General features: G+C 42.1%; 1 protein-coding gene across 1 annotated transcript in view; it reads left to right on the forward strand.

Annotated features, from left to right (window-relative positions):
- The window catches only part of NKCC (sodium potassium chloride cotransporter), a 230853-nt gene that overhangs the window by 118716 nt on the left and 86202 nt on the right, over positions 1–25935 (forward strand). The window contains exons 6-7 of the mRNA XM_067138361.2: positions 6970–7084; positions 18939–19078. Of these exons, the coding sequence (XP_066994462.1) occupies positions 6970–7084; positions 18939–19078 (255 nt within the window). The remainder of the gene's footprint in view (positions 1–6969; positions 7085–18938; positions 19079–25935) is intronic.

Below are 25935 nucleotides of genomic sequence, written 5' to 3' on the forward strand. Positions count from 1 at the left end.
ACCGCTCCTACCCTGCCGGCCAACATTTTGACGGTGAAATATTTTTTCGACCAATGAGGCTCGAACTGACTAATCACAGTGTCAGACCATTACCGACTTCATGTCTCAACGATCATGGTCACCTGGCAGGATTCTTCCGCAACACCTACGCGGAAGATGACTCGAGCAAGACCAAATTATCATTGCCAGATTCAGGTGCGGGAACGAAGCTCTGGCTAAGAGGTATTGGGTTGAAGAAGAAAAAATTTCGGAATCTGCGGAAAAAGTGAAGAAACAACGACACGCATGTTATACAAGTGAATACGCACAAAGGCGAAAGAAAAAGGAATAATTAATCAAGAAGACGTATTGAACAAAAGAGGGGGTGGAGAAATATAGATGAGAGAAATATTAAACCAATTGGGGGGGGGGGGGAATTGCATAAATTATTTCAGTTTTTATATACAGGATAAGCATAACGTATTAGTTAAAGATCGTAAGGGCCAGATTTTATTCAGTGTATGCTCTGTTAATATTGTAATAGGATTATTTTCAATGCCAAAAGTAAAATATATATATATATATATATATATATACACCCCTATATTACTACTACTCTTATGAATAGTGTGGCGCTAGTCCCTCCCCTTAGAACGTTCTGTTTTTCATTTATACAGGGTGTATCATTTAACGGCCACCTCTGTGGCGTAGTGGTTAGTGTGATTAGCTGCGATCCTCGGGCGCTCGGGTTCGTTTCCCGGATCTGCCACGAAATTTGAAAAGTGGTACGAGGTCTGGAACGGGGTCCACTCAGCTTCTGGAGGTCAACTTAGTAAAGGTGGGTTCAATTCCCACCTCAGCCATCCTGGTAGTGGTTTTCAGTGGTTTCCCAATTCTCCTCCAAACAAATGCTGGAATGGTACCTATCTTAAGGACACGTATGCCTCCTTCCCTCTTCCTTTTCTATCCCTTACAATCTTCCCATCCCCCCACAAGGCCCCTCTTCAGCATAGTAGGTGAGGCCGCCTGAGCAAGGTTCTGGTCATCCTCCCCAGTTGTATCCCTCGACCCGTACTCTGAAGCTCCTGGACACCGCCCTTGAGGCGGTAGAGATGGGATCCCTCTCTGAGTCCGAGGGAAAAACCGACCCTGGAGGGTAAACAGATTAAGAAGAAGAAGTAGAAGAAGTATAATTTAACTATACCGACAAAAAATAGGGATGCTATTCGTGTTATGTAAAGAACGATAGTGCAATCGGATTGACGAAGATAGTTCTTATTTTCGAAAAAGTGAGGTTACATCTTTACTTCCGGGTGCGCGATTCAAATTTGAAGAACTCGCCATATTTGCTGTGTCAGAGCACAAGCCGCTGCCGTGTTTCAAGGAAGAGAAGTGGAGGGAGGGGAAGTGGGGTGTATGATGGGGACAGAGCCCGTATGCACAAGTTTCCTCGTTCGACTCGCCACGGTATTGTCCCCTATAGCAATACCCACAGTTCGTTTATAAAACAGCCGTAAATACACACACAGTACAAGAACACACTGTAATTAAGACACACTTGTCAGTCAGGGAATGCACCAGATCGTTTCTCCTCTCGTATGTTGGTCGCAGAAATAAACTAAAGAGCATGTTTCCAGTCATTCGACCGGGTCAGGAATAAAATGAATGAAGCCCCATCTAGCGGCGAGGATAGGAATTGTGCCGGCTGATGAAGCCTGCCGCACTCCTCTAGGGCAATGATTAATGAATGACAGATGAAATTATATTGGAGACTGTTGTTGGATTAAAAGATGACAGGAGTACACGGAGAAAACCTGTTCCACCTCCGCTTTGTCCAGCACAAATCTCACATGGAGTGACCGGGATTTGAACCAAGGAGCCCAGCGGTGAGAGCCCGGCGCGCTTCCGCCTGAGCCACGGAGGCTCTTGTTGGTCACAGTAACGTTCTTTTTTACTTAACATGCTCGAAGATGCAACGCTTGCGAATGACCTGAAAAGCTGCCTGTATTCTTGGTACAATTTTATTTTCTCTCTCTACGGGGTTCGCATCGTAGTCAATTTGTGCAGAACAAACTGCAAACCACCTACTGGGGATGAGAAGTGACTATGCAAGACATACGAGAAACTTATGCATTCGCACCGAGCATTACCTCTATCCCCCACTTTCCACTTCCCCTCCTTTCCCTTCCCGTCGCTCCCTCGATGCACAGCAACAGCCAGAGGCTGGCTCTCTGCCATAGCAAATACAGAAAGTTCATCAATTTGAATCGGGCCCCCTGAAGTAACAAAATGACCTCATTTTCTCCAAAAGAAACGTTTTCTCAGCCAATCCGATTGCACCATTTTTCTTAACATAACTCGAAGAGCATCCCTGACTTGTTGTCGGTATAGTTATGATACATCCTTTATAGCGTACGGATTATAGTGTTGGGAGTGACCGAGGATATGTTTGGGCCGCCAGTTCTGTAGCTGTTTTCGCCGGTAAACTCCATTGGAGTGATTGATCTACGTGTGTGAGAGTGTTCTCTGAGGGCGAAGGTAATTTCACAGGCTAGGAATGGGAAGGAAGCAGCCGTGGCCTTGAGAAATCTACCATCCCGTGAATTGCGTGGAGTTGAAATGGAAAACTATGGAAAACCATTTTGAGTATGGCTGACGGATGGTTCGAATCCACCCGTTTCCCGAGTACAGAGTTATCATCCGTTACGGGCTGTACCTCAACGTGCTGAGCTAACGTGGTCCGTGGCCTTAGCACTGCTCACTTATGATAAGTAATCATCCGTTACGGGCTGTACCTCAACGTGCTGAGCTAACGTGGTCCGTGGCCTTAGCACTGCTCACTTATGATAAGTGACGTGCTAAAGCCAATTGACTACTCTAATACACGGATCACTTCCAAGCCTGACATCGATTTGGGCTGTGGACGAGTACCCTGTTCCATTAAGGTCTAATGCTGCCTTGCATCCCAGGTGATAAGATAAACACTTATCAAGCCATGCTATGACATTTCTGTTTTATCACTGATCAAGTATAGAGACCAAGATTATTTGTTAAAACTCTCGAACCACACTCTTCGACAGGAACCGCGAAAATTCACACATAATGGTATAGTTTACTGTCCAATCCCTTTGAATGAATGGTCAGCGTACTGTCCTTGGTTCAGAGGGTCCGGTGTTGGATTCCCGGCCAGGTCGAGGATTTTAATCGCGTGTGATTAATTCTTCTGTCTAGGAGAATGGGTGTTTGTGTATATCCCAATACTCTCCTCTTCATATTTAGACAACACACTGTACTACCAACCCCCACAGAAGCATGCAACAGTGACAACCCTCCTTATAGGATTGGTATCAGGAAGGGCATCCGGCAGCTAAACATGGCCGAATCCACATGTGCTGTGCATTTCACACCCGCGACCCCACACAGGTGGGGAAAAGCGGTAGAACAAGAAGAAGTGGTGTAGTTTACTATCCGCTGATGCCAGATTTTCTGGAATTATTCATCTGTATCGTATGTTTCACTATTTATTTCTGTCCTTCATCTTTCATGTAAAAAGCAAATTGTGTGAGAACATATCGCAAGTCATGAAAAGATCTATTATTATTATTATTATTATTATTATTATTATTATTATTATTATTATTATTATTATTATTATTATTAGTATTATTATACATGATATGCTTTCGGAATTTTAGCTAATTAACGAAAAGAATATACATACATACATTATCATTACAGACTGTTATGCCTTTCAGCGTTCAGTCTGCAAGCCTCTGTGAATGTACTAAACGTCGCCACAATCCTCGATTTGCAACTAGTGCTGTGGCCTCATTTAATTCTATACCTCTTATCTTTAAATCGTTAGAAACTGAGTCTAACCATCGTCGTCTTGATCTACCTCTACTTCTCTTACCCTCCATAACAGAGTCCATTATTCTCCTAGGTAACCTATCCTCCACCATTCGCCGCACATGACCCCACCACCGAAGCCGGTTTATGCGTACAGCTTCATCCATCGAGTTCATTCATAAATTAGCCTTTATCTCCTCATTCCGAGTACCATCCTGCCATTGTTCCCACCTGTTTGTACCAGCAATCATTCTCGCTACTTACGCGGGATGGATGGATGTATGTGTCTTCATCATCATTTCATCCTCATCATGACGCGCAGGTCGCCTACGGGATTCAAATCAAAAGACCTGCATCTGGTATGCCAAACTTGTCCTCGGACACTCCCGGCACTAAAAGCCATACGCCATTTTTCATAACCAATGATGGTTAAATTTCGCGACCCTGCCGGGAATCGAACACGAGACCCCTGTGACAATAGGCCAGTACGGTAACCATTTAGCCATGGAGCATTAATTCAGTATCAGGCGCACACAAATGACGAAAGTCATCTAGTAATGAGGGGAGTTCGAATGTGAAAATAGTGACAGTGAAGTAGGCCTACCTAAATAATTTAATGGCAACCACGTATTGCTTAATTAATAGACAGTGCCCCTGTGGAATTTAATTATTTAAGTATTACCTTCACTTCCATATGTGTTTGGTATGAGTAAGAACATCTTGGAACACGACTTCATGACTCTGCGACAGGGTGTTGTCATCTGTTACTGATATGTCTGGCTGGTTGAGACGGATATTTCTTTGATGATCCTTGATGCGAATACCAGTGGGGCGGTATGCTTGTTTATTATATACCTTGTCGCAATTACAGGGAATTTCATACGCCTCAGGTAGAAATAGTCAGGGCAATTTGCGTTTGCTTTTACCTAAAGTGTGGCTAATTTTTGTGACGGTGCAAATCGCGGTCTCTACGTTGTGTTCGCGGAGGATCTTAGCAATTCTCTCCGTGGTATTGTGGATATAAGGGAGGTAAGCAGTTCCCCTTACTTCTTCATATTCCGCGAAACGCGAATTTTTTTTCATTGACATGTCAAAATCCAAAAGGATGAATGATATTGTCTAATAATATGGGTCTTGAAAGCATACATTTAATTATTATTATTATTATTATTATTATTATTATTATTATTATTATTATTATTATTATTATGATTATTATTATTATTAGGTGCCCCTGTGAATAATTGTCAAACTCTTAATTCCAAGTTCGGTGAATCGATTCCATGTAAGGTGGCCGATTTTTCGAAGAACGAATAAGTATCTTGGCATAATTTTTAACACGCTGAAGACATCTATTGACGTACTTTATATATACTGAAAAACTTAAACTTAAGGACTCTCTAGTAGAGTTCCGCTTCGCTGGATGGAAGTAAAATCGGTGCTTCGAAATTGTTGAGTGTGCGACTTAAATGCCACCACCTCAGAAGATACGAAATTCACTGGCCGAACTTATATGATTTTTATCCTGTTTTTGGTATCATTATTAGCAGTCAGCTTCGGAATCAAATTATTTTCCTGGCTGTTTTGATATCTTTCTGTACTCTGTTTTATATCTTTCGGGTGATTTTACTACAGAGTGATTTATATAAACCGGATGGTATACAAAACGACCTCATTTCTGTCCAGTAGCAGATAGGAAGCTGCAACTACCTTTTGAACACGAAAAAGCTGTGGGAGATTCACTTACCATCATAGCAGATGTTCGAAATGGTTTCAATCCTCCTCTAGACAGAGCCGTACCCATCATTCTATGCTTCTAAAAATTTACTGCTATATTTCTTCGTATGTTCCATTTATTTCAGTCATGATTTTAGTCTCCAAATCATCAGGAAATAATCGTATGTCATTAAGTCCGGTGATCTTGGCGCCCACAAATTCATAGAAATTCTCTGTCCTCAAAGAAGCAGCCGATCAGAGCAAGAAACTCAGTTGGCGTGTGGCAAATAGCGACGTCTTGTTGAAAATAACCCTGAGTTAGCTCAATGTCGTCTAGTTGCTCGACAAATTGCAGGAAAATATCTTTGTATTGGTCTGTTTACATCGTATCCGAGAAGAAGAATTGACCTACTATTCTGTTTTCTGAGAATGCACACCAAACTACGACCCTTCGTGGGTGTCGAGCTCTTCCATCAACACAGTGTGGGATATTTGTGGACCAAATGCGGGTATTTTGAGAATTCGCGTAACCAGGCCTCATCTGTGAGCAGCGTGATGTTCAGAATTGTCGGTAGTCGTACAGTAAAATCCATGAACCATGTGCAGTAACGGAATCATTTTCCCTTATCCGGCTTCTGAAACTCGTCAATGACAGTCATCCTATGTGGTCACAGTTTCTTTAACATGGTCGCTTTTTGACATATGGAGTACGAATACCCCGTCTCCTCAAAAAAGACGACGTAAGGATTTCCTAGTAGACCGAAGAAAATGAGTCTGAACATCTTCTGCCACGTCTTCTTATCCAGATGTGCAATGATTGCCAGACCAGCTCAACAAAGACGTTTCCAACTTCCTCGTGTCTCTCTTATTAGAATCGCATACACACAATACTTTCTTCTGAATGCCCTTTGCGTGGCTACGATGGACTTTGTTATCCAATAATTTTTCACTAAAACACGCCCTTAGGTAATGTGTAAACTTACTGCATGTTGGACGAAAATACGGTAGAAACAAGAACCAAGCCAACAACAAGCAAAACTGAAGAAACAATTAACACCAACAAATAATACCTTGCGTATTGTTGACGAGTGGTGGGAAGTAAATCTCCCAAAGATTTTTCACATTTAGAAATCAATCGTATATTCCTATCTGCTATCAGACAGAAATAGAGTCGTTTTGAAAACCACCCAGTAGAATCCTTTGATATCATCAGCACTTGGGAAGGTTTTATAGGGCGATTAAGGCCCTCTGTTTCTTAAATAGACTTCAAATTACATAACGACTCAAACCCTCCGAACATAGCTCATACTTTCTTCTTGCAGTTGGCCGCACTAATCTTCAGTTTGTTGTTTTAGTTATGACGGTGTTAGAGCAAGACACCACCTCTTCTGACTTTACAACAATGTTTTGTTTTCTCTTCTGTAGGCCCAGAACCTCCTTATATTGATCATCATGGGAGCTATTGTCGACTTCATCGCAGGAGCAATTGTCGGTCCCAGCACCGATGAAGTGAAGGCTCAAGGGTTCCCTGGATTCAGTGGTAAGTACCGGCAATAATGACATAAAATTATATTCTTCTTGGCGTTTATCCTGAGGTGCAGGATCCGCTTTTCTGTATGCCGATAGACACTTCAGCCAATCGAAGGCAACGTTAAACCACTCACTTCGAAGAGTGTTTAAGGCCCTCCGTTTCTTAAGTAGACTTCAAATTGGATAACGACTCAAACCCTCCAAACATAGCTGTTACCTTCTTCTTGCAATTGGCCGCACTAATCTTCAGTAAATTCGGATCTCGTAGACTGGTATTTTACTATCAAGAGAATTTGTCAAAAATCTTCTCTCAAATATGTTGTAACGTGTTGGCGCGGCAGATAAACAAACATAACAACTGATAGGGTTTACTCTAAGACTTATTAACTAATACTAGGAAGCTAATACTAAGAAATGTGTAAACAGGCACGCCAGGCCCACAGCTTACACCGTTCGTGTTTTATCTCTTTTATCACTATTCAGCCGCACTAATTGTTCACACTATCACTTATAGACTAATACAAACCACACTCACTCTTCCTCAGCTGACACTTATAAGCTAAAAAAATTATGCTGTCGTTCTTACTGTCGCTATCACAGCCACTCTGTCCACAGCCGACACACAACAGTCTCATATTCCCGTACGTCGTACACTGTCCGTTCACTCCCATCAGTTTTCGTTCTCTGTCCCTTGCCGATCTCACGTCGAACTATACCACGTCGAACTCTCCTACGCCGCAGGAGATACGTCGTCCACTCCGGACCGAAAAAATCAACACCTTAACGCCAGACAAACAGACAGAACGAACACTCAGTTCCACGGACAGAACACCCACCTAAACTCACTGTTCACAGCAGCACTCACTCTCAGACTGAACTGACTGCACTCCCTGCCAGGCTCGTCTGGCCCGTCTTAAATAGGGAGGCCAGTGGTTCTAGAACAGTTCGGAAGATGGATATGCCCAGAATCCTCCCCGTCCCCAATCGTCTAAAGGTTTCTGTTCGTCGCCAACGGCTCCCACACAGACACCAGAGGGAGACCGGCACATCCTACTACAAGCTCTTCCTTCCTGGAGTAGACTTGCAAGCAACAGCCTATAGCCCAGCCATGACGTCGCTCGTTTGTTTTAACAAAAATTGTGCACCATGAACGAATTCCGTGAGTACAATGAAGGTTGCCTCTCAGTATCGCCACAGGCTGACAAGAATCACATATATATTTTTTATGCCGATCGGAAGTGCCACTAGGGGACGTACATGTCCTTCCCATTCATAAATGGTAGACACCAAGTAAGACCTTAGTTGCAGTGTGAGCCATCGAGCTGAGTCAATATGCTGCATCGCACATTCGAGAAACATTTGACCAACTAGATGAGTTTCAGAGAAGCCGCATCGTCGGACAAAGAGAGGTCGGTGGGATGTTTCCGCTCATTGCTCGCCTCTCGAATCGTTCTAACTACACTGTACGCAAGTATTGGAGGCATTGGGAATGTGAGGGTACACACACGCGTCGAGAAGGCCCGGGTCGACCTCGGCGGACCATTAGCAGGAAGGCTCATTTCATCGCGCGAAAGACGGTAAACACTGCACGGGCGTCACTGCACGCTACCCAGGTACATGTCACGGCAGCTGGAGATACGCATCTGTTGACCAATGTCATATACAGATGCCTAGCATAGCAGGGCCTATCATCGCGACGTCTCTCACGCTGTTTACCATTACGACCTAAACATCGCCGAACACGTTTGAACATCAGACAATAAAACTCAGCGGCAGCACCCGGATTGGCGACGAGTGATGTTCGGCGACCAATCACAGTTCTGTATGGTAAAATTCCAAACAATTTTCACGCCTAATAATAATAATAATAATAATAATAATAATAATAATAATAATAATAATAATAATAATAATAATAATAATAATAATAAATTATGGAGCAGAAACACTGACAAGGTTGGCAGACTCAGACCTTGAAAAATTAGAAAAAATTCCTTCGAAACATTTTGGGTCCAAAAAACTCGCAAAACGACCAACACATTTTCTGCTTGAGATCGAACCAGTAACTCGATAAAGCTACCAAAACCATTACGGCGACGTAAAGCAAATAGCAAAAAAATATTAATAACAAATATTTTTTGCATTCAATCAGTGTGGGTTTCCTTCACGTCGCTCCGACACAGATAGTTCTTATGGCGACGATGGGATATGAAAGGCCTAGGAATGGGAAGGAAGCGGCCGTAACCTTCACTGAGATACAACCCCAGCATTTACCTGGTGTGAAAATGGGAAACCATTTTCAGGGCTGCAGACAGTGGGGTTCAAACCCACTATCTCCCGGATTCAAGCTCACAGCCGCACGGCCAAACGTTTTACCTCAAGACATTGTATACATTGATATTATCATGAAATACAAACTTATTTTACTAAACGTCTTACATCCCATGTTCAAATAGTGTGAAAATCATTATTGGTTTCCTAAATACCTTATCAATCTCAACTATTCTTAGCTTATTAGCGGTGTATTCCGAGCTGTCAGTGGAGAGGTGGCGTTGGATGACATTAATAGACGAATAAGCTTCAGTGGTGATTTTAAAAGTAGGAAAGATCACAATAAGAAGAAAAAGTTGGAATTAGAGAGGACAAATTGGTGAAAATATTCGTAGATAGAAAGAGGAGTTAGAGACAGGAATAATTTACCAATAATAATTTACCAATTTTCCATATATTCCTATATTCTTTGATTATTTAAAGGAAAGATTAGGTAAGCAACTGATAGGGAATCTGCCGCTCAGGCAGTAGACCCGAATGCAGATCAGTGGTTATTGGCTTTTTTTCTTATTTTTACATTACTAAACCCATTTTTGATATTATTATTTCGAAAATGTCTTAACTCCAGATCATATAACACTCTTACTACTACATCTAAAGGTGGTAGATTAGTGTACGTCAGTGTCAATATTAGTAAATTGGTTAAAAATCATAATTCCGTATTATTAAAACTCTGTTTAGAACTGTTTTCTTCTTCTTCTTGTGCCGTCTCTTCACTGCATGTAACCGTCACAGAGAATTTGTGTTTCCTATATCAAAATGGATCTCTAGCTACTGCTGTAGGTTCTAAGTCTAGGATAATATTATCCGCCCATGACCAGTTTCTCCTACTGTCTTGTCGTCCACAGTCAGTTATATCAGGCGTTATTTGTCATTTCTGAAGATGTGACGGAAACAGGACGTTTCCCTGCATTTTTCGAGGGTTAAGATTTAGCACGATTTCCCGGCTTAACGGGGTCTACCAATGGGATGTTGACCGTTCTGTGACATATCTATGTTTTTAAAGGCCTCCAGTAGGTCAATTGACGAATTCTTTAGTTTTCACCATTCTACAGTGCAAAGCAGCAGTGGTAAAACATGATGCGCCACTGAATGCCTAATCGAAAACCAAGGTTATATTCAAGAAGTTTTAATTTCAGAAAGTACAACTCCATGGCTAAATGCTTAGCATGCTTGCCTTTGGTTCAATTAATTCCGCGTTCGATTCCAGGCCGGGGTGGGGATTTTAACTTTCAGTGGTTAATTCCGATTGTTTGGGGGCTGTGTATGTATGCCGTCTTGAGCATTAGAATCATCATCACAGGATTTTCTCAAGTTCCTAGTAACAGGAACAAAGCGCACAGAGAGAAGATGACACTACTGGCCTAATATACATAAGCGAACACAGGTTGCCATGGTTACAATGATATCGGGCAATCGATTAGGTTAATTCCATAGAGACCCCTAGTTCCAAAACATATTCACGTTAATAAACGTATTTCTGGAATTTGTTCTTTCATGGATTTAATACATTTCTGATAGCAATGAATTGTCCGGCTCCATGTATAAACGGTTAGCATGCTGGCCTTTGGTTACAGGGGTTCCGGGTTCGATTTCCGGCAGGGTCAGGAATTTTAACCATAATTGGTTAATTCCCCTGGCACGGGGACTGGGTGTTTGTGTCGTCTTCATTATCCTTTCATCCTCATCATGCCGCGCAGGTTACCTACGGGAGTCAAATCAAAAGACCTGCACCAGGCCTACCCAGAGGCCACACGCCATAATAACAATGTATTCAGTAATTCTGCCTCCTGTTATTGGTAATGGAACATACCACCTTCAGACGCCTGCATGACTGGCAACCCGTCTCACAACTAAGCAGGTCGGGTGTAGTTTGCATGCTGAGATATCGCCGTGTTGATCTGGAGCAGGGACGGCAAACCTTTAAGTGCGTCAATAAAGGTCTTGTTTATTACTTTTTACTGTCTATTATGCCATCGGTTATTTTACTATAAAATCATCATGAACCCTCTCATTTGACTTGATTTTTGTATTCGATTGCATTACATATGAATCCATCCGACTGAATGATTCATAATTTTATTACCGGGCGAGTTGGCCGTGCGCGTAGAGGCGCGCGGCTGTGAGCTTGCATCCGGGAGATAGTAGGTTCGAATCCCACTATCGGCAGCCCTGAAGATGGTTTTCCGTGGTTTCCCATTTTCACACCAGGGAAATGCTGGGGCTGTACCTTGATTAAGGCCACGGCCGCTTCCTTCCAACTCCTGGGCCTTTCCTATCCCATCGTCGCCATAAGACCTATCTGTGTCGGTGCGACGTAAAGCCCCTAGCAAAAAAACATAATTTTATTTTGCAAACATCCTGAAAATTACATTTTTTTAAATATATACATTTTAAGAATAAGGTATATTTTTGCTTTAACCTAATAAAATTTGTAAGAATATGTCCATATAGAGCCTCCGTGGCTCGGGCGGCATCGTGCTGGCCTCTCACCGCTGGGTTCCGTGGTTCAAATTCCGGTCACTCCATGCGAGGTTTGTGTTGGACAAAGCGGAGGCAGACAGGTTTTTCTCCGGCTACTCTGGTTTTCCCTGTCATAATTCATTCCAGCAACACTCTTCATTAACATTTCATTTCATCTGTCATTCATTAATCATTGTCCCAGAGGAGTGCGACAGGCTTCGGCAGCCGGCACAATTCCTATCCTCGCCGCTAGATGGGGGGCTTCATTCATTCAATTCCTAGCCCGGTCGCATGACTGGAAACAGGCTGTGGATTCTCATTTTCATGCCCATAAAATTAATTGATGTATCTCTTTTAAAGCGTAACGTTAAAATATGCGATATTGCTACATTTTCGACCTATTTATTACATGTTAGAAACATTAAAATATGTTAGTATGTCGTGTTCGCGTGTCACCTAGTGGCTCGCGTGTCATAGGTTCGCTATCACTGATCTAGAGGTTACCTTCCCGCCTAATTGGAACAACGTGTCTTTAACCTCGTGAGGACAACTGAGAAGATAACGGGGTTAAAAAAATCGTCAATGTTGCAAAATGGTGATATGTAGCAATCTATATATTAAAAAACTTTACTAAAAACAGCTTTGGAAAATCCGTCCGTCCGTTCTACTGGACCGATTTGCTTCAGTTTTTTCTTTTTTTTCTCTCCGTAATTACCTGCCGGTGAATCATGGGACATTGATAGGTCTCTGAGTTCAGCCAACTTTAAGTAATCATAAAATCATATCAGTAAATGATCTCTCCAATAATTGCAGACGAAGGCTTATCCTAGCGCGCAATACATTCTGCACTTAGCAGGTTGCTAAGCGACTGACTCTTTCAATGATATTTTGATGCAGCATACGTTATTCTCATCATCAGTAATGCCATTGCATACAGCCAGGTTAGATTACTACCTGTCAAGTCAGAGAGTGTACACTTCCTCTGATCCCTGCTAGATACTCTTTGATTCTCTACCCTTTCCCAGCTTCTAAATATTTTCAACAGATATCAGAGCGTTCCCAATAACTTACATGCTGCTAAGAGAGAAAAGTCTACGTACAAACAGACCCCGTCATGGCAAACGCCTTAGACATTATCTGGAACGCCTGTCGAAGGACAACCTAGCTACACTAGAAAGACTGAAGGCCATCCAATTTTAAAACGTTTTCTGCCTGACAAAAAACGCTCCTTTGAGCGATTAAAAATGCAATTGCCTTCTACGACACAATATCAAGCTTTACATCAATAACTGCAGGATAAAGAAAAGCGAATATATGGATAGAATTTTACCAAACATGATGACGTTAGAATGGATGAATTCTGTCAACGAACTGCGGGATAAAATAACGCACTTATTAAATGTTCATAAAACCATTAAAGAAGGCACGCAAAACAATATGACTACGGCAGGTATATCAAGAAGCGATATCTGATCTATTTATAACGATCTATTTATATCGGAGCAGCATCGGTCCTATAGATTCCTAATTAAATTAATCGATAGAATTTCAGAAATAAATGGCAAATCCATCACAATGAAGAATGATATTTATCCCCCAAACATATGTCGCTTAAGTGAACCAAACGGGTGAATTACGCTGTACATATCATGGCGCTGTGAGCGTAGATTGTGAAGAAGGTCGATTCGAATCCTATTCAAAGCCAACAGGCGAATTATGAAAAAATAAAATTCCCCTTAGAGGAGCTGTACCTTCATTCCAAAGACAATTTAAAAACTCACTATACGTAGCTGGCAATCATTTTCAGGAAACATACCTTTCATATTTATTCAGAAAATAAATAAGGTCGGGCTGATAGTGAACGACAAAAAGACAGAGTCGACAAAATAATCTTACTTACTTACTTACTTACTGGTCGGCGCTACAGTCCTTGTAGGTCCTTGGCCTCCTTTATCACCTGCCTCCATTCATCTCGGTCCTCAGCTTTTCTTCTCCAACGTTTAACTCCTAACTTTCTAGGGTCATCCTCAACATCATCAATCCATCTTTTCCTGGGTCTTCCTCTCCTCCTCCTTCCATCAAGTTTCCCTATAAACACCTTTTTTACGGTGCAGGTTTCTGCCATTCTCTGAACATGACCGGCCCACCTAATTCTTAGCCGTTTTTCTCGCCGGTTCGTCACCAAGTTTTCCAGTCCTGCATTATTCATTCTTAAGGTATCCGTAACAGTTGGTTTTTTTACGAGGTAGGGGAGTTAACCCTACGCTCAACCCCCAACATGGAGGACCAGGGTATCACTCTTAGTCTGGATCATCACCTTAGACCTGTCCGGCTTAGGTGGCCCTACCAGGAGCAGATGCTCCCGCCGGTATAGCTCTAAGGATCATTTGACCACGCAAGCCTCCAATAAACACCCGGCAAAATATATTTTGCCTTCGTCAAGGTGGTGATACCTTCGGGAGGCGACAAAATAATCGGCAGACACAATTTTCAGAGCAAAAACCTTCAAGTATCTGCATTCCATAGTATCGAGCAGAAGTGAAGTGGTAGACGAGGTACGACACAGGATAACGAACGCTATCCAATCTTAGCTAAAATCACCCGTTTCCGTCGCGCTTGGTACTGTATCTCAGAGAAGCAAGATCCATCTTTGCATTACTAGCAGTCTTGGTGATGAATATTGTTTAAACGGGAATTACAACTGGGCAAACCAGAAGCTTATTTCTAAAAGATACGAAATCCAAAATTAAAATTTTACAGGAGAGAGAAGTAACGCTCGGAGTGTAAAATAACAACTGAAAATTCATGTGAGTACTTTTCTTGTTATACAAAACATTTCTGTTAAACCCTTTGTAGTTTAAGAAATATTCAAGAAGAATTTGGTACTTTTCGGCACAGAAATTCTAAACACTTCCAACTGAAAGACGTAAGTTTCACAACAATCATCAGAAAACTTCTTGTTATTCTACTACTACTTCTACTGCAACTACTACTACTGCTTTTACTCACACTTATGGGGTATCGGGTGCGAACTGCGACGCATATATGGATTTGGTCTTCTTTTTCGGCCGGATGTACTTCCTGACGCCAACCCTACATTGAACTATATAATCACTGTGTTTCTGTGGTGGTGGGTAGTGCGGTGTGTTGTCTGAATATGCAGAGGAGAGTGTTGGGACAGACACAAACCCGCAATCCCTGATCCAGAATAATTAATCCAAAGCGATACAAATACCCGACCCGGTCGGGAATCGAACCCGGGATCCTCTGAACCGAAGGGCAGTACGATGTACATTCAGCCAACGAGTCCGATGCAGTCATTAGAAAACTGACTGTATTCAAATGTACAGTGATTATAGTTACTTATTTACAGTGATGGAACAGATATATGAAAACAAATCATCGAACATAACAAGGTAAACTAAACAAAATGTTATGTTGCCGGTGGTCACGTGGCCTGAAAAGGGACCCTCATACGTTATGTTTTGACCAATTCACCATGTGGAATATGGTACTTACTTTCTATATTTTTATCCGTTTACCCTCCGGGGTTGGTTTCTCCCGCGGACTTGACGAGGGATCCCACCTCTACCGCCTCAAGGGCAGTGTCCTGGAGCGTGAGACTTGGGTCGGGGGATACAACTGGGGAGGAGGACCTGTACCTCGTCCAGGAGGCCTCACCTACTATGCTAAGCAAGGGCCTTGTGGGAATGGGAAGATTGGGAGGGATAGACAAGGAAGAGGGATGGAAGCGGTCGTGGTCTCAAGTTAGGTACCATCCCGGCATTTGCCTGGAGATGAAGTTGGAAACCACGGAAAACCACTTCTAGGATGGCTGAGGAGGGAATTGAACCCCCATCTACTCATTTGACCTCCCGAGGCTGAATGTACCCCGTTCCAGCCCTCGTGCCACTTTTCAAATTATGTGACAGATCCTGCAATCGAGCCCGGGCCTGCGAGGGGTAGCAGCTAATCACACTGACCACTACACCACAAAGGCGGACATGGAATAAGGTACTTATTGGTACTAAAAGTGATTTTAACGTCCTGTCTGACGTGGGTTTGGACCATTCTGGCTTTTTCTTTCATATTATGTATCTGTCTATGTTTTCCATCATCTCGATTTGTATTTTCTGATTTATTTTGTACCTTTACGAAATAGGCTTCTCAAGCATCCTCTCTGAACATTAATCAGAAGAGAAATGTAAGAGGTACGGCACTTGAAAAATGAAGGTATCGGTAATAGAAAGACAAGTGCGTGAAAATGAAAGCCTCCCTAGGCCTCGAAAACCTAACACGGTCGGGGTCGCAAAAGAACAGAATAGATGAAAGTGTGGAGCCGAACACAAGTGGAAGCAATGCCAGGACTCAAGTAACGGCCCGTGGTCGCCAACCCACAATTCTAAGTTCAAGAAACCCTGAAGCTCTTTACAAGACTCTGGTTTGACCAGGAGTGACGTATGCGTTTTACATATGGGCATCTCCGAAAACGCCTGAATATTAGCAGCATATTCGGAAGAAAATGACTGCAGTGGTTAGAGGGCAGAAGGAACCAAACGAAGTGCTAAACTGTCAGTCATCTGGCAAATGACCAAGACGCCGTCCTAGAACTGGGTAGAAGGATCGAGTGGCGGTGACAATATAAGAGGTTGGATTGAATTTCAACAGATCCGCCGTCATCTGTCATATATCGTATAGGCGTCACCGAACAGACATACTATGGAAATGAGGAGTGAGATATTTTCCCATTGCTTTCCTCTCAAATACAGATGGTTCTGTAACACCAAGCCCACAGAAATGCGCGCACAAAACAACGCTACGAGCAGCACTTTCACACCATTCATCACAGGGACTGGCGTTACTAACATCGCTCACATCACAGTCACTTTGATGTTGTCAATGATCTGTTTCGTACCACAAGTATTACATACATTAGGGTGTCCATATAATATTTATGTAAAAACGGGACATCTTACAAATTTTAAGGAGACTCTCGAATATTAAAGAAAAAAGGAGGACAAAAATGCCATCGATAAAATTTAGTTAACATTTAATTACGTTTGTATCATGCACACAAATAATCCTAAATTACTTCTTAATTTTTCTCCTGACTGATTCCTCCCAATATCGTAAATCTAAAGTGAGCAATTGTGAAATAGGTGCTCTGCACGATCTTCCTAAGACGTGGAAAACAGTTTAGTTAAAGAAAATAATAATTTTCATAACGCACAGACAAAATGTAAAGATTGCTTACACAGATCGCTCCATTTATGGACTTCTAAAACATTTACATTTTTCAAAAACTCCTTTCGAGTCTATCCACTTTTAATAATGACACGTATACGTAGACCTATGAAAAAACACTGTACTAGATGGTCCGAAATGTCGAACTAAATTCATTAGTTTACATAAGTGAATTCTGCTTTGCTTTCTTTTTTTATCGAGTTCTAAACTAAACTCGTGTCCTTATCCCGAGGAGATGCAGCTCCTTTTTTTGGCACACCCCCTAATGGAGATGATCTGCATATAACTTCTAGCCACATACCAGCCCTCCGGCCATTCTTAAATTTCTGCCAGTAATTGAACCCGGGTCTTCGAGGATTACAGCTAATAGTGCGAATCGTTACGCTTCGGAGGTTGGCTGTCAAGTTCTGAAATAGTGATTCTCACTGAAGACTACTCCATCGTCTCCGAAGTTTTGTATATGAGACGTTGAACAGGTAGCCCAAGAGGGTACCATTAACTTCGTGAGAAGCATTAATATACGGCCTGCAAATTATAATTTATGTTTTGTGAATAAAATGACTCTATACATTCATTGCTGATCAATGGGAAAAGAAGTGAGCTAAAACTATAGAACAGTCTAGAGATTCCAAGTAAAATTCTTCTACTTTTCCCTTTGATGCGATGGCTTCTACTCGAGAACGATCAGTGGACCAGAGACCTGAATTTAACTCGAAGTCCTACCTGGTAATTTCAAACATTCTCTATAATGAAACAATGGTGATGTCTCAAAATATAACATAAAATTGACAGAAAACAGTATCAAAATATCCGAGAAGTGTATGTAGATGTATAGGTGACAGGGACTTCAAAATGAAACAGTAAGTTTAATAGCTGGGTGCCGTACTTCGCTACGTTGAGGGCGAATTTTATTTGAAAGATTTGTTTCGACTTCTTCGCCGACCAGTGGCTGTACAATCTTCAAATGCCACTTGAGCTGTATAACTGTCATGAAAAATGACATCGAACTAACAAGACCGTTGATAGATGAAATTCTAAGTTCAACCGTCTGGTAAAAAAAGACCTCATTCCGGCTTCAAGGAGTTGGTATCTTGTTTGGAAAAAGAGTATGAAACATCTGATTTTCAAATAGCCAGGATGGATATGAATCTTGAAGGTCCAAAGAGGGGAAATAAATAGCATTTTAGACGAAAGAATATAATGGACTACAGCTAAATAAGTGGAAACTGAGAAAATCGAACTTTTTCAAAATAATCTCTTACGTCATCATAATGGACTGAATCCTGTTCTGATGAAATTATTTTAAATGTTTCCATAGTAAAATATTGTAAATGGCCAAGGTGGTTCATATGCAATAGCTGCATGTTTATTTAATGGTGCCAGGTGTAACTTTGTAGCCGCAAGAGTTTGCATATAGGAGAAAGCAAAAGCATTTTAAACAATGGGACTAGACCTAAATTTCCGCGGCTTCATTGCGTCCATGTGTCTAATGACCCCCGTCGTATATGTTTGTGCGAGGCTGTACACCTCAGGATTGAGCTACCATTTTTAGGAGAGGGCACGCAGCCCCATCTGGTGCTAACAATGAACGTTTTTGCACTTTTTTGTATCACTTTATGCTTATTATGATAATACTGTATATATATGCATGGTGTTTTGAAGCAGTTCCGTCATTGTAAATTCTGATATTTTGAGACTCCTCTACCAGGTAGCAAAATGGTTTGTAAACACTGTCCTCTGGGAATCGGATATTTTGAGGTATTTGGAGCATTGTAGTGGTTATGAAAATCGGACCTCACAATATCAAGTGCTGTTGTGTGTTTCAGTGGAGGTGCTGAAAAACAACTGGGGACCCAACTACCGGTATAGTGAGAATGTGGACCAAGATTTCTTCTCTGTGTTTGCCATCTTCTTCCCGTCGGTGACTGGGATCCAGGCTGGAGCCAACATTTCTGGAGACCTCAAGGTAAACTGCTCAACTTTTACTGCGTACAGCATAATTGCATTAGATTATAACTGTATACTATGTGTATCAGGTTATTACAACTGTAGGATACTGAACACTTGAAAAAAATCAAGACATTTCTCTCTCGCACATTTCCTCCGCTACGCGGAAAACTTAGAATCATGGATATGTTTTTCGGCTTAGAAGACGAGAGAGCTCGTACAGATTCTTTGGTTATTACCTTCTTAGTGAAATGTAAATGGCGTATGGCTTTTAGTGCCGGGAGTGTCCGAGGACAAGTCCTGCTTGCCAGGTGCAGGTCTATTGAGCTGACACCCGTAGGCGACCCGACCGTAGGATGAAATGATGATGGAGATGACACATACACCCAGCCCCCGCACTAGAGTAAATAAACACTTATGGTTAAAATTCCCGACTCTGCCGGGAATCGAATCCGGAACCCCTGTGATCAAAGGCAGCACGCTAACCATTTAGCCATGGAACCGGACACATTCTCAGTAGCCTCTTACGACATGCAGAGAGTACATACAGTACAGTAGCATAGCCAGGAACGGCCGATGGCGGGGGAGGGGGGTGTTATTGTTTCAAAAAGATTATAGAACACAGTGAAAGTGTCATTATAAGGACACTGACACGAGTGAATTATGTTGATATACAGATTGCGGTACACTATAAAATCTTACATTGAAAAACAGAACAAGAACAGTACGAAAAAGGTCAACAATTTTACAGCGAATGCTATGTTCAGTTTACAATCTAAAATCCAACTTTCAAGGCTTCTTAGAAAATATATTCAACAGATCTGTTGGTTCTATAGTTATGTCTCTGAATGTTTATTATACCGAGCTCGATAGCTGCAGTCGCTTAAGTGCGGCCAGTATCCAGTAATCGGGAGATAGTGGGTTCGAGCCCCACTGTCGGCAGCCCTGAAGATGGTTTTCCGTGGTTTCCCATTTTCACACCAGACAAATGCCGGGGCTGTACCTTAATTAAGGCCACGGCCGCTTCCTTCCACTTCCTAGACCTTTCCTATCCCATCGTCGCCATAAGACATATCTGTGTCGGTGCGACGTATAGCATCATCATCTATTTACCCTCCAGGGTCGGCTTTTCCCTCGGACACAGCGACGGATCCCACCTCTACCGCCTCAAGGGCAGTGTCCTGGAGCTTCAGACTCTTGGTCGGGGATACAACTGGGGAGAATGACCAGTACCTCGCCCAGGCGGCCTCACCTGCTATGCTGAACAGGGGCCTTGTGGAGGGATGGGAAGATTGGAAGGGATAGGCAAGGAAGAGGGAAGGAAGCGGCCGTGGCCTTATGTTAGGTACCATCCCGGCATTCGCCTGGAGGAGAAGTGGGAAACCACGGAAAACCACTTCCAGGATGGCTGAGGTGGGAATCGAACCCACCTCTACTCAGTTGACCGCCCGAGGCTGAGTGGACCCCGTTCCAGCCCTCATACCACTTTTCAAATTTCGTGGCAGAGCCGGGAATCGAACCCGGGCTTCCGGGGGTGGCAGCTAATAACGCTAACCACTACACCACAGAGGCGGACTGCGACGTAAAGCAAAATAGCAAAAAAAATGTTTATTTAGTTTATTGTTAGTTTCATTTTATTTTCTTTTTGTAAAATTTCCATGGTGGGGGTTCTAACCTCCAGTAGTCCCACCCATTGGCTACGCCCCTGGACAGATGATGCATCCTTTGACTCCACCCAGAGGAGAGATGAAGAGTTCCGATAAATCGAAAGAAAAATTAGTGTACCAGAAAAGAATAGGAAGGCTCATTATTATTATTATTATTATTATTATTATTATTATTATTATTCTTTCGAATGGGCCACCAGAGGACCACGTGCCAATTTCAATTCCTTCTTCTTTGTTCTTTCCTTTTCTTCCAGTACGCTTTCATCTGTTCACTATGTTTCTTCTTTCTGTCTTCAGACCACTTTGAACCAGTCGTTTTTACTTTCCTACCTTGGAATCCTTCTATTTTCAATACTTTTAACCGAAAGCCTTCTCTATTATTTATTTCTTCTGTTGTTATATTGTTTTTTCCTAAATCCTTTCTTACTTCGTTGACCCAGCTTGTCGTTGATTTCTTACTCCACAAATATCTGAAAATCTTACTGGTTAATCTACTATCTTGCATTCGATATAAATGTCCAAAAAATATAAGTCTCCTTTTCCTCATTACATCTGATATATTTTCTATTTTTTTATATATTTCAGCATTACTTCGTAATTTCCAACCTTCTGCTGTGTTTTGTGTTTTATTATTATTATTATTATTATTATTATTATTATTATTATTATTATTATTATTATTATTATTATTATTATTATTATTATTATTAGCCTTCACTGTGGTGTAGAATTAGCGAACTTTTTTATTCTAAGGCCCTGGGTTCGTTTACGGGCTAGTTCAAGGATTTTACTTTGGTTTGAAGAATAGAACGGGGTTCCATTGATACGTTTTTTTTCTCAAGCTCTTAGTTACAAGAAGAAAGCTCACAGTGAGAAGATGACACTACTGACCTAGTGTACATAAGCGAACATTTGTTGCTATGGTTACAATGGTGTCGGGAAATTTATGACACTAATTCTAGGTAGAGGTGGTGGTGGTTACTGTTTTAAGAGGAAGTACAGCTAGACAACCATCCTCTATGTAACAATAATCAGAGAGACAAAATGGGAGGGATCCCACACTTCGAAAAATGAAGGTATCGGCCAAAGAAAGGCAAGGGCCACGAAGGGCGTGAAAAGTAAAGACTCCCTAGGACACGAGTGCTCTAATACCGTCGAAGTCGGAAAAGAACAAGAGTTGACCAAAGGAGGTCGGATAGGGTACATGAAAGTGAGGAGCCTGGCACAAGTAAGTGGAAGCAATGCCAGGACTCAGCTAAGGGCCTTGTAGTCGGCAACCAGCGCTCCAAACTTCAGAGCCACTGGGGCCCCCTTCAGTCGCCTCTTACGACAGGCAGGAGATACCGTGGGTATTATTCTACCAACCCCACCCACAGGGGGAAATTCTGGATAGACCCCAGCCTGAAAATAGGCCTGCATCCATGTTAAAATAACATCCATCGTATTCAGTCATTTGACAGCTTCTTCGATGGCATTTTGTAGAAGACATCCTCAGTTTTCCTCACTTGTGCAGCCAGAACTTCCATCTCCCGTGGTTCGTTCGAAACTTCAAAGATGGCCACGCCCTTCTTGGTACGTTGAAGTATTTGCGACACTTAGCTCACTTAAAAGATTCCGCAACATATTTTCTCCACTATTAAAGGAACGCCACATTTGCATTTTGGTATTACCTCATTTCGAACACCGTGACCCCATGTACCCGGCTGTTACACTTAATGAAACATTACAACACGTACAAAACATGTTACCTACGTCACAATGACCATGTTACACGGGTATACAATAAACATGGTTGGGTAAGACTCAAATAGCGCCGATCTTCATGGTTTAAATCTTATTCTTGAAATATTCTCCACATGCCCACCTCGCTTCTTGTACTGTCGTCAGTCACCACTGATCTGCATTTAGGGCAGTCACCCAGGAAACATATTCCCTGTCTGTTGATTATCCTAATCTTTCCTTAACTAATTTCAAAGAATTTGTAAACTCATCGAACACCTCCCTTGGTAAATTATTCCATTCCCTAACTCCTCTCCCTGTCTGTCTGTTAGGTCATCAGCCCAGAGGCTGGTTGGATCCTCAAATAGCACCACCAAAGGCTATGCAGTTATAGGGAAACTGCAGAAACCAATGGCAGAGCCCAAATGATGCATACTAGGCAAGATGAGGAGTGAGGTAGTTTGCCATTGCTTTCCTCACTGGACCAGAAGGTGCCACTGCAGCACGACTGATCCTATGAGCAACACCTTCCATAACATTCAGACACTAGTTGTGCCGCAAATGTCATTACTCAGCACCACCCATACCCCAGCAGCTTCCATATTGTCACAGCCATGGATGAGACTAGGACTTCGGTGGAAGCTACACTTTGCTCTGGCCTGTGCCAAGAGACGGATACAAAAATACTGCATCCTTCAAGAAATGGCAACAGGCGGACTCCTCTCCCTATAAACGAATATTTCCTCCAAATTTTCCTAAATAAAAATAATAATGATATTGGGTTTTTCGTCCCATTAACTACTTTTACAGTTTTCGGTGATGCTGAGGTGCCAGAATTTAGTCTCTCAGGATTTCTTTCAGGTGCCAGTAAATCTAACGACATAAGTCTGACGTATTTAAGCACCTTCAAAGGCCGCCGGATTGAGCCAGGATCGAACCTGTCAAGTTGGTGTCCTAAGGCCAGCGCTTCAACCGTCTGAGCCACTCAGCCTGGCCCTATTTGTTCTCTTGAATTCAAAATTTGTGATATTTCCTATTTTTAAGCCAACGGCCGTAGCCGTGTTGAAACACCGGATCCCGTGAGATCTCCGAAGTTAAGCAACATTGGGCGTGGTCAGGATTTGGATGGGTTGCCACGCGCTGTTGGTGGGGGGTAAGGGAATGGAGGAGCGGAAAGGAACTGGCCACCCTACCGCACGTAAACTCCGGCTCAGGAACACCTCTGCGGAGGTTCGGACCTGCCTTCGGGCAGAACAACCCTTACCTTACCTACCTATTTTTAAAAACACCACTCAGAGTTATTGTTCTACTAATGTCATTCCACGCCATCTCTCCACTGACAGCTTGGAACATACCGCTTAGTGGTACTTGTTCAAAGAGTCCTTACATCTAGGTCATCGCTCCCATGTCACTTAGTCGAGCAGCTCGGCTCTTTTCTCCCTAGTCTTCCCAGCCCAAACTTAGCAACATTTTCGTAACGTTACTCTCTTATCAGAGAACACCCAGAACAAATCATGCTGTAGTCAATTCCACCCCCTCTAATCTAATCAAAATTTTGGAACACGGTCAAAAACTGATACACGCTTAACGATAACATCTCATCACACCACAATATATACAAACTCATTCGCCATTTCTTGAGAACGACAGTGAAATATACTACTTGCCTCTGTCAGAGGGACTCACTTGTTAGTTCCAGGCAAACTTCAGGACTGTTTGTCATATGTTATGTTAATATTGTATATAAGCCTTTCTTCAAATTATGCACTGCATATAAACAAACTGTTATTATTAAGCATCAAAGAAATTCGCTGTTAACATTTTCTGAATACTACAGTTATGTTACAATAGTGGCATTTACTTCTTATTGTAATAATGTATTGTTAAGATACTGTAAGGTATTTCGTTTTAAGTATATTTCGTTTAATTACACACATTTAAGTACTGTATTATCTAGTCAGATGGAAGAGAGGGCCAAATGGCCTTAATCTTTCCAAACAAAATAAATCTATCATATTCTAAATCAGCTGGCTGGCTGCAAGGATAAGCTATTATATTTATATGGTCAATATTCCGAAACAGCCCATTCTCAACGCCTAGTCAGATCTACTTTGAAATATGCTTTAATCAATTTCTCGTCTTGTTCCTATGAGAGTCTTCTGGATTCTCTTTGTAGTTCTCGAACGTTGCAGTCTATTGTAGCACTATTAACATTACTTTCACGTAAATATGTCTTATGGCTAGGGCTAATCTGAAAATTTGCTCTACGAAATTAGTGATACAAAATGTGTGACGCGATGTTACGTAGCAACTGTGCAGGTTATGATGTGAAGTATTAATGGATGGCCATGGCAGAGAGATAAGATTAAAGGGGGCCTTAGAATACAGATGGTCGATGTGATCTTGCAGGCTGTGATGTGAAGTACTGAGGATGGTCATGACTGAGAGACATATTATTATAGAGGGGCCTGAGAATACAAATGGTCTATGTGATCTTGCACGCTGTAATGTGAAGTACTGATGGATGGCCATGACTGAGAGACATATTATCAAACAGGAGTCTTGGAATAGAAATGATCGATGTGATCTTGCAGGCTGTGATGTGAAGTACTGATGGATGGCCATGACTGAGAGACATATTATCAAACAGGAGTCTTGGAATAGAAATGATCGATGTGATGTTGCAGGCTGTGATGTGAAGTATTGATAGATGCCCCTGACTGAGAGACATATTATCAAACACGGGCCTTGGAATAGAAATGGTCGATGTGATCTTGCACGCTGTGATGTGAAGTATTGCTGGATGGCCATGACTGAGAGAGATATATTATCAAACAGGGGCCTTGGAATAGAAATGGTCGATGTGATCTTGCAGGCTGTGATGTGAAGTACTGATAGATGGCCATGACTGAGAGACATATTATCAAACAGGGGCCTTGGAATAGAAATGGTCGATGTGATCTTGCAGGCTGTGATGTGAAGTACTGATAGATGGCCATGATTGAGAGACATATTATCAAACAGGGGCCTTAGAATTCAAATGGTCTATGTGATCGTGCAAGCTGTGATGTGAAGTACTGATGGATGGCCATGACTGAGAGACATATTATTAAAGAGGGGCCTTAGAATACAGATGGTATATGTGATCTTGCAGGCTGTGATGTGAAGTAGTGAGGATGGCCATGACTGAGAGACATATTATTAAAGAGGGGCCTTAGAATACAAATGGTCTATGTGATCCTGCAGGCTGTGATGTGAAGTAGTGAGGATGGCCATGACTGAGAGACATATTATTAAAGAGGGGCCTTAGAATACAAACGGTCTATGTGATCTTGCAGGCTGTGATGTGAAGTAATGATGGATGGCCATGACTGAGTGACATTTATTAAAGAGGGGCCTTAGAATACAGATGGTCTATGTGATCTTGCAGGCTGTGATGTGAAGTACTGAGGATGCCCATGACTGAGAGACATATTATCAAACAGGAGTC

Source organism: Anabrus simplex, chromosome 1 (genome assembly GCF_040414725.1).
Source record: "Anabrus simplex isolate iqAnaSimp1 chromosome 1, ASM4041472v1, whole genome shotgun sequence".
Classification (NCBI taxonomy): Eukaryota; Metazoa; Arthropoda; class Insecta; order Orthoptera; family Tettigoniidae; genus Anabrus; species Anabrus simplex.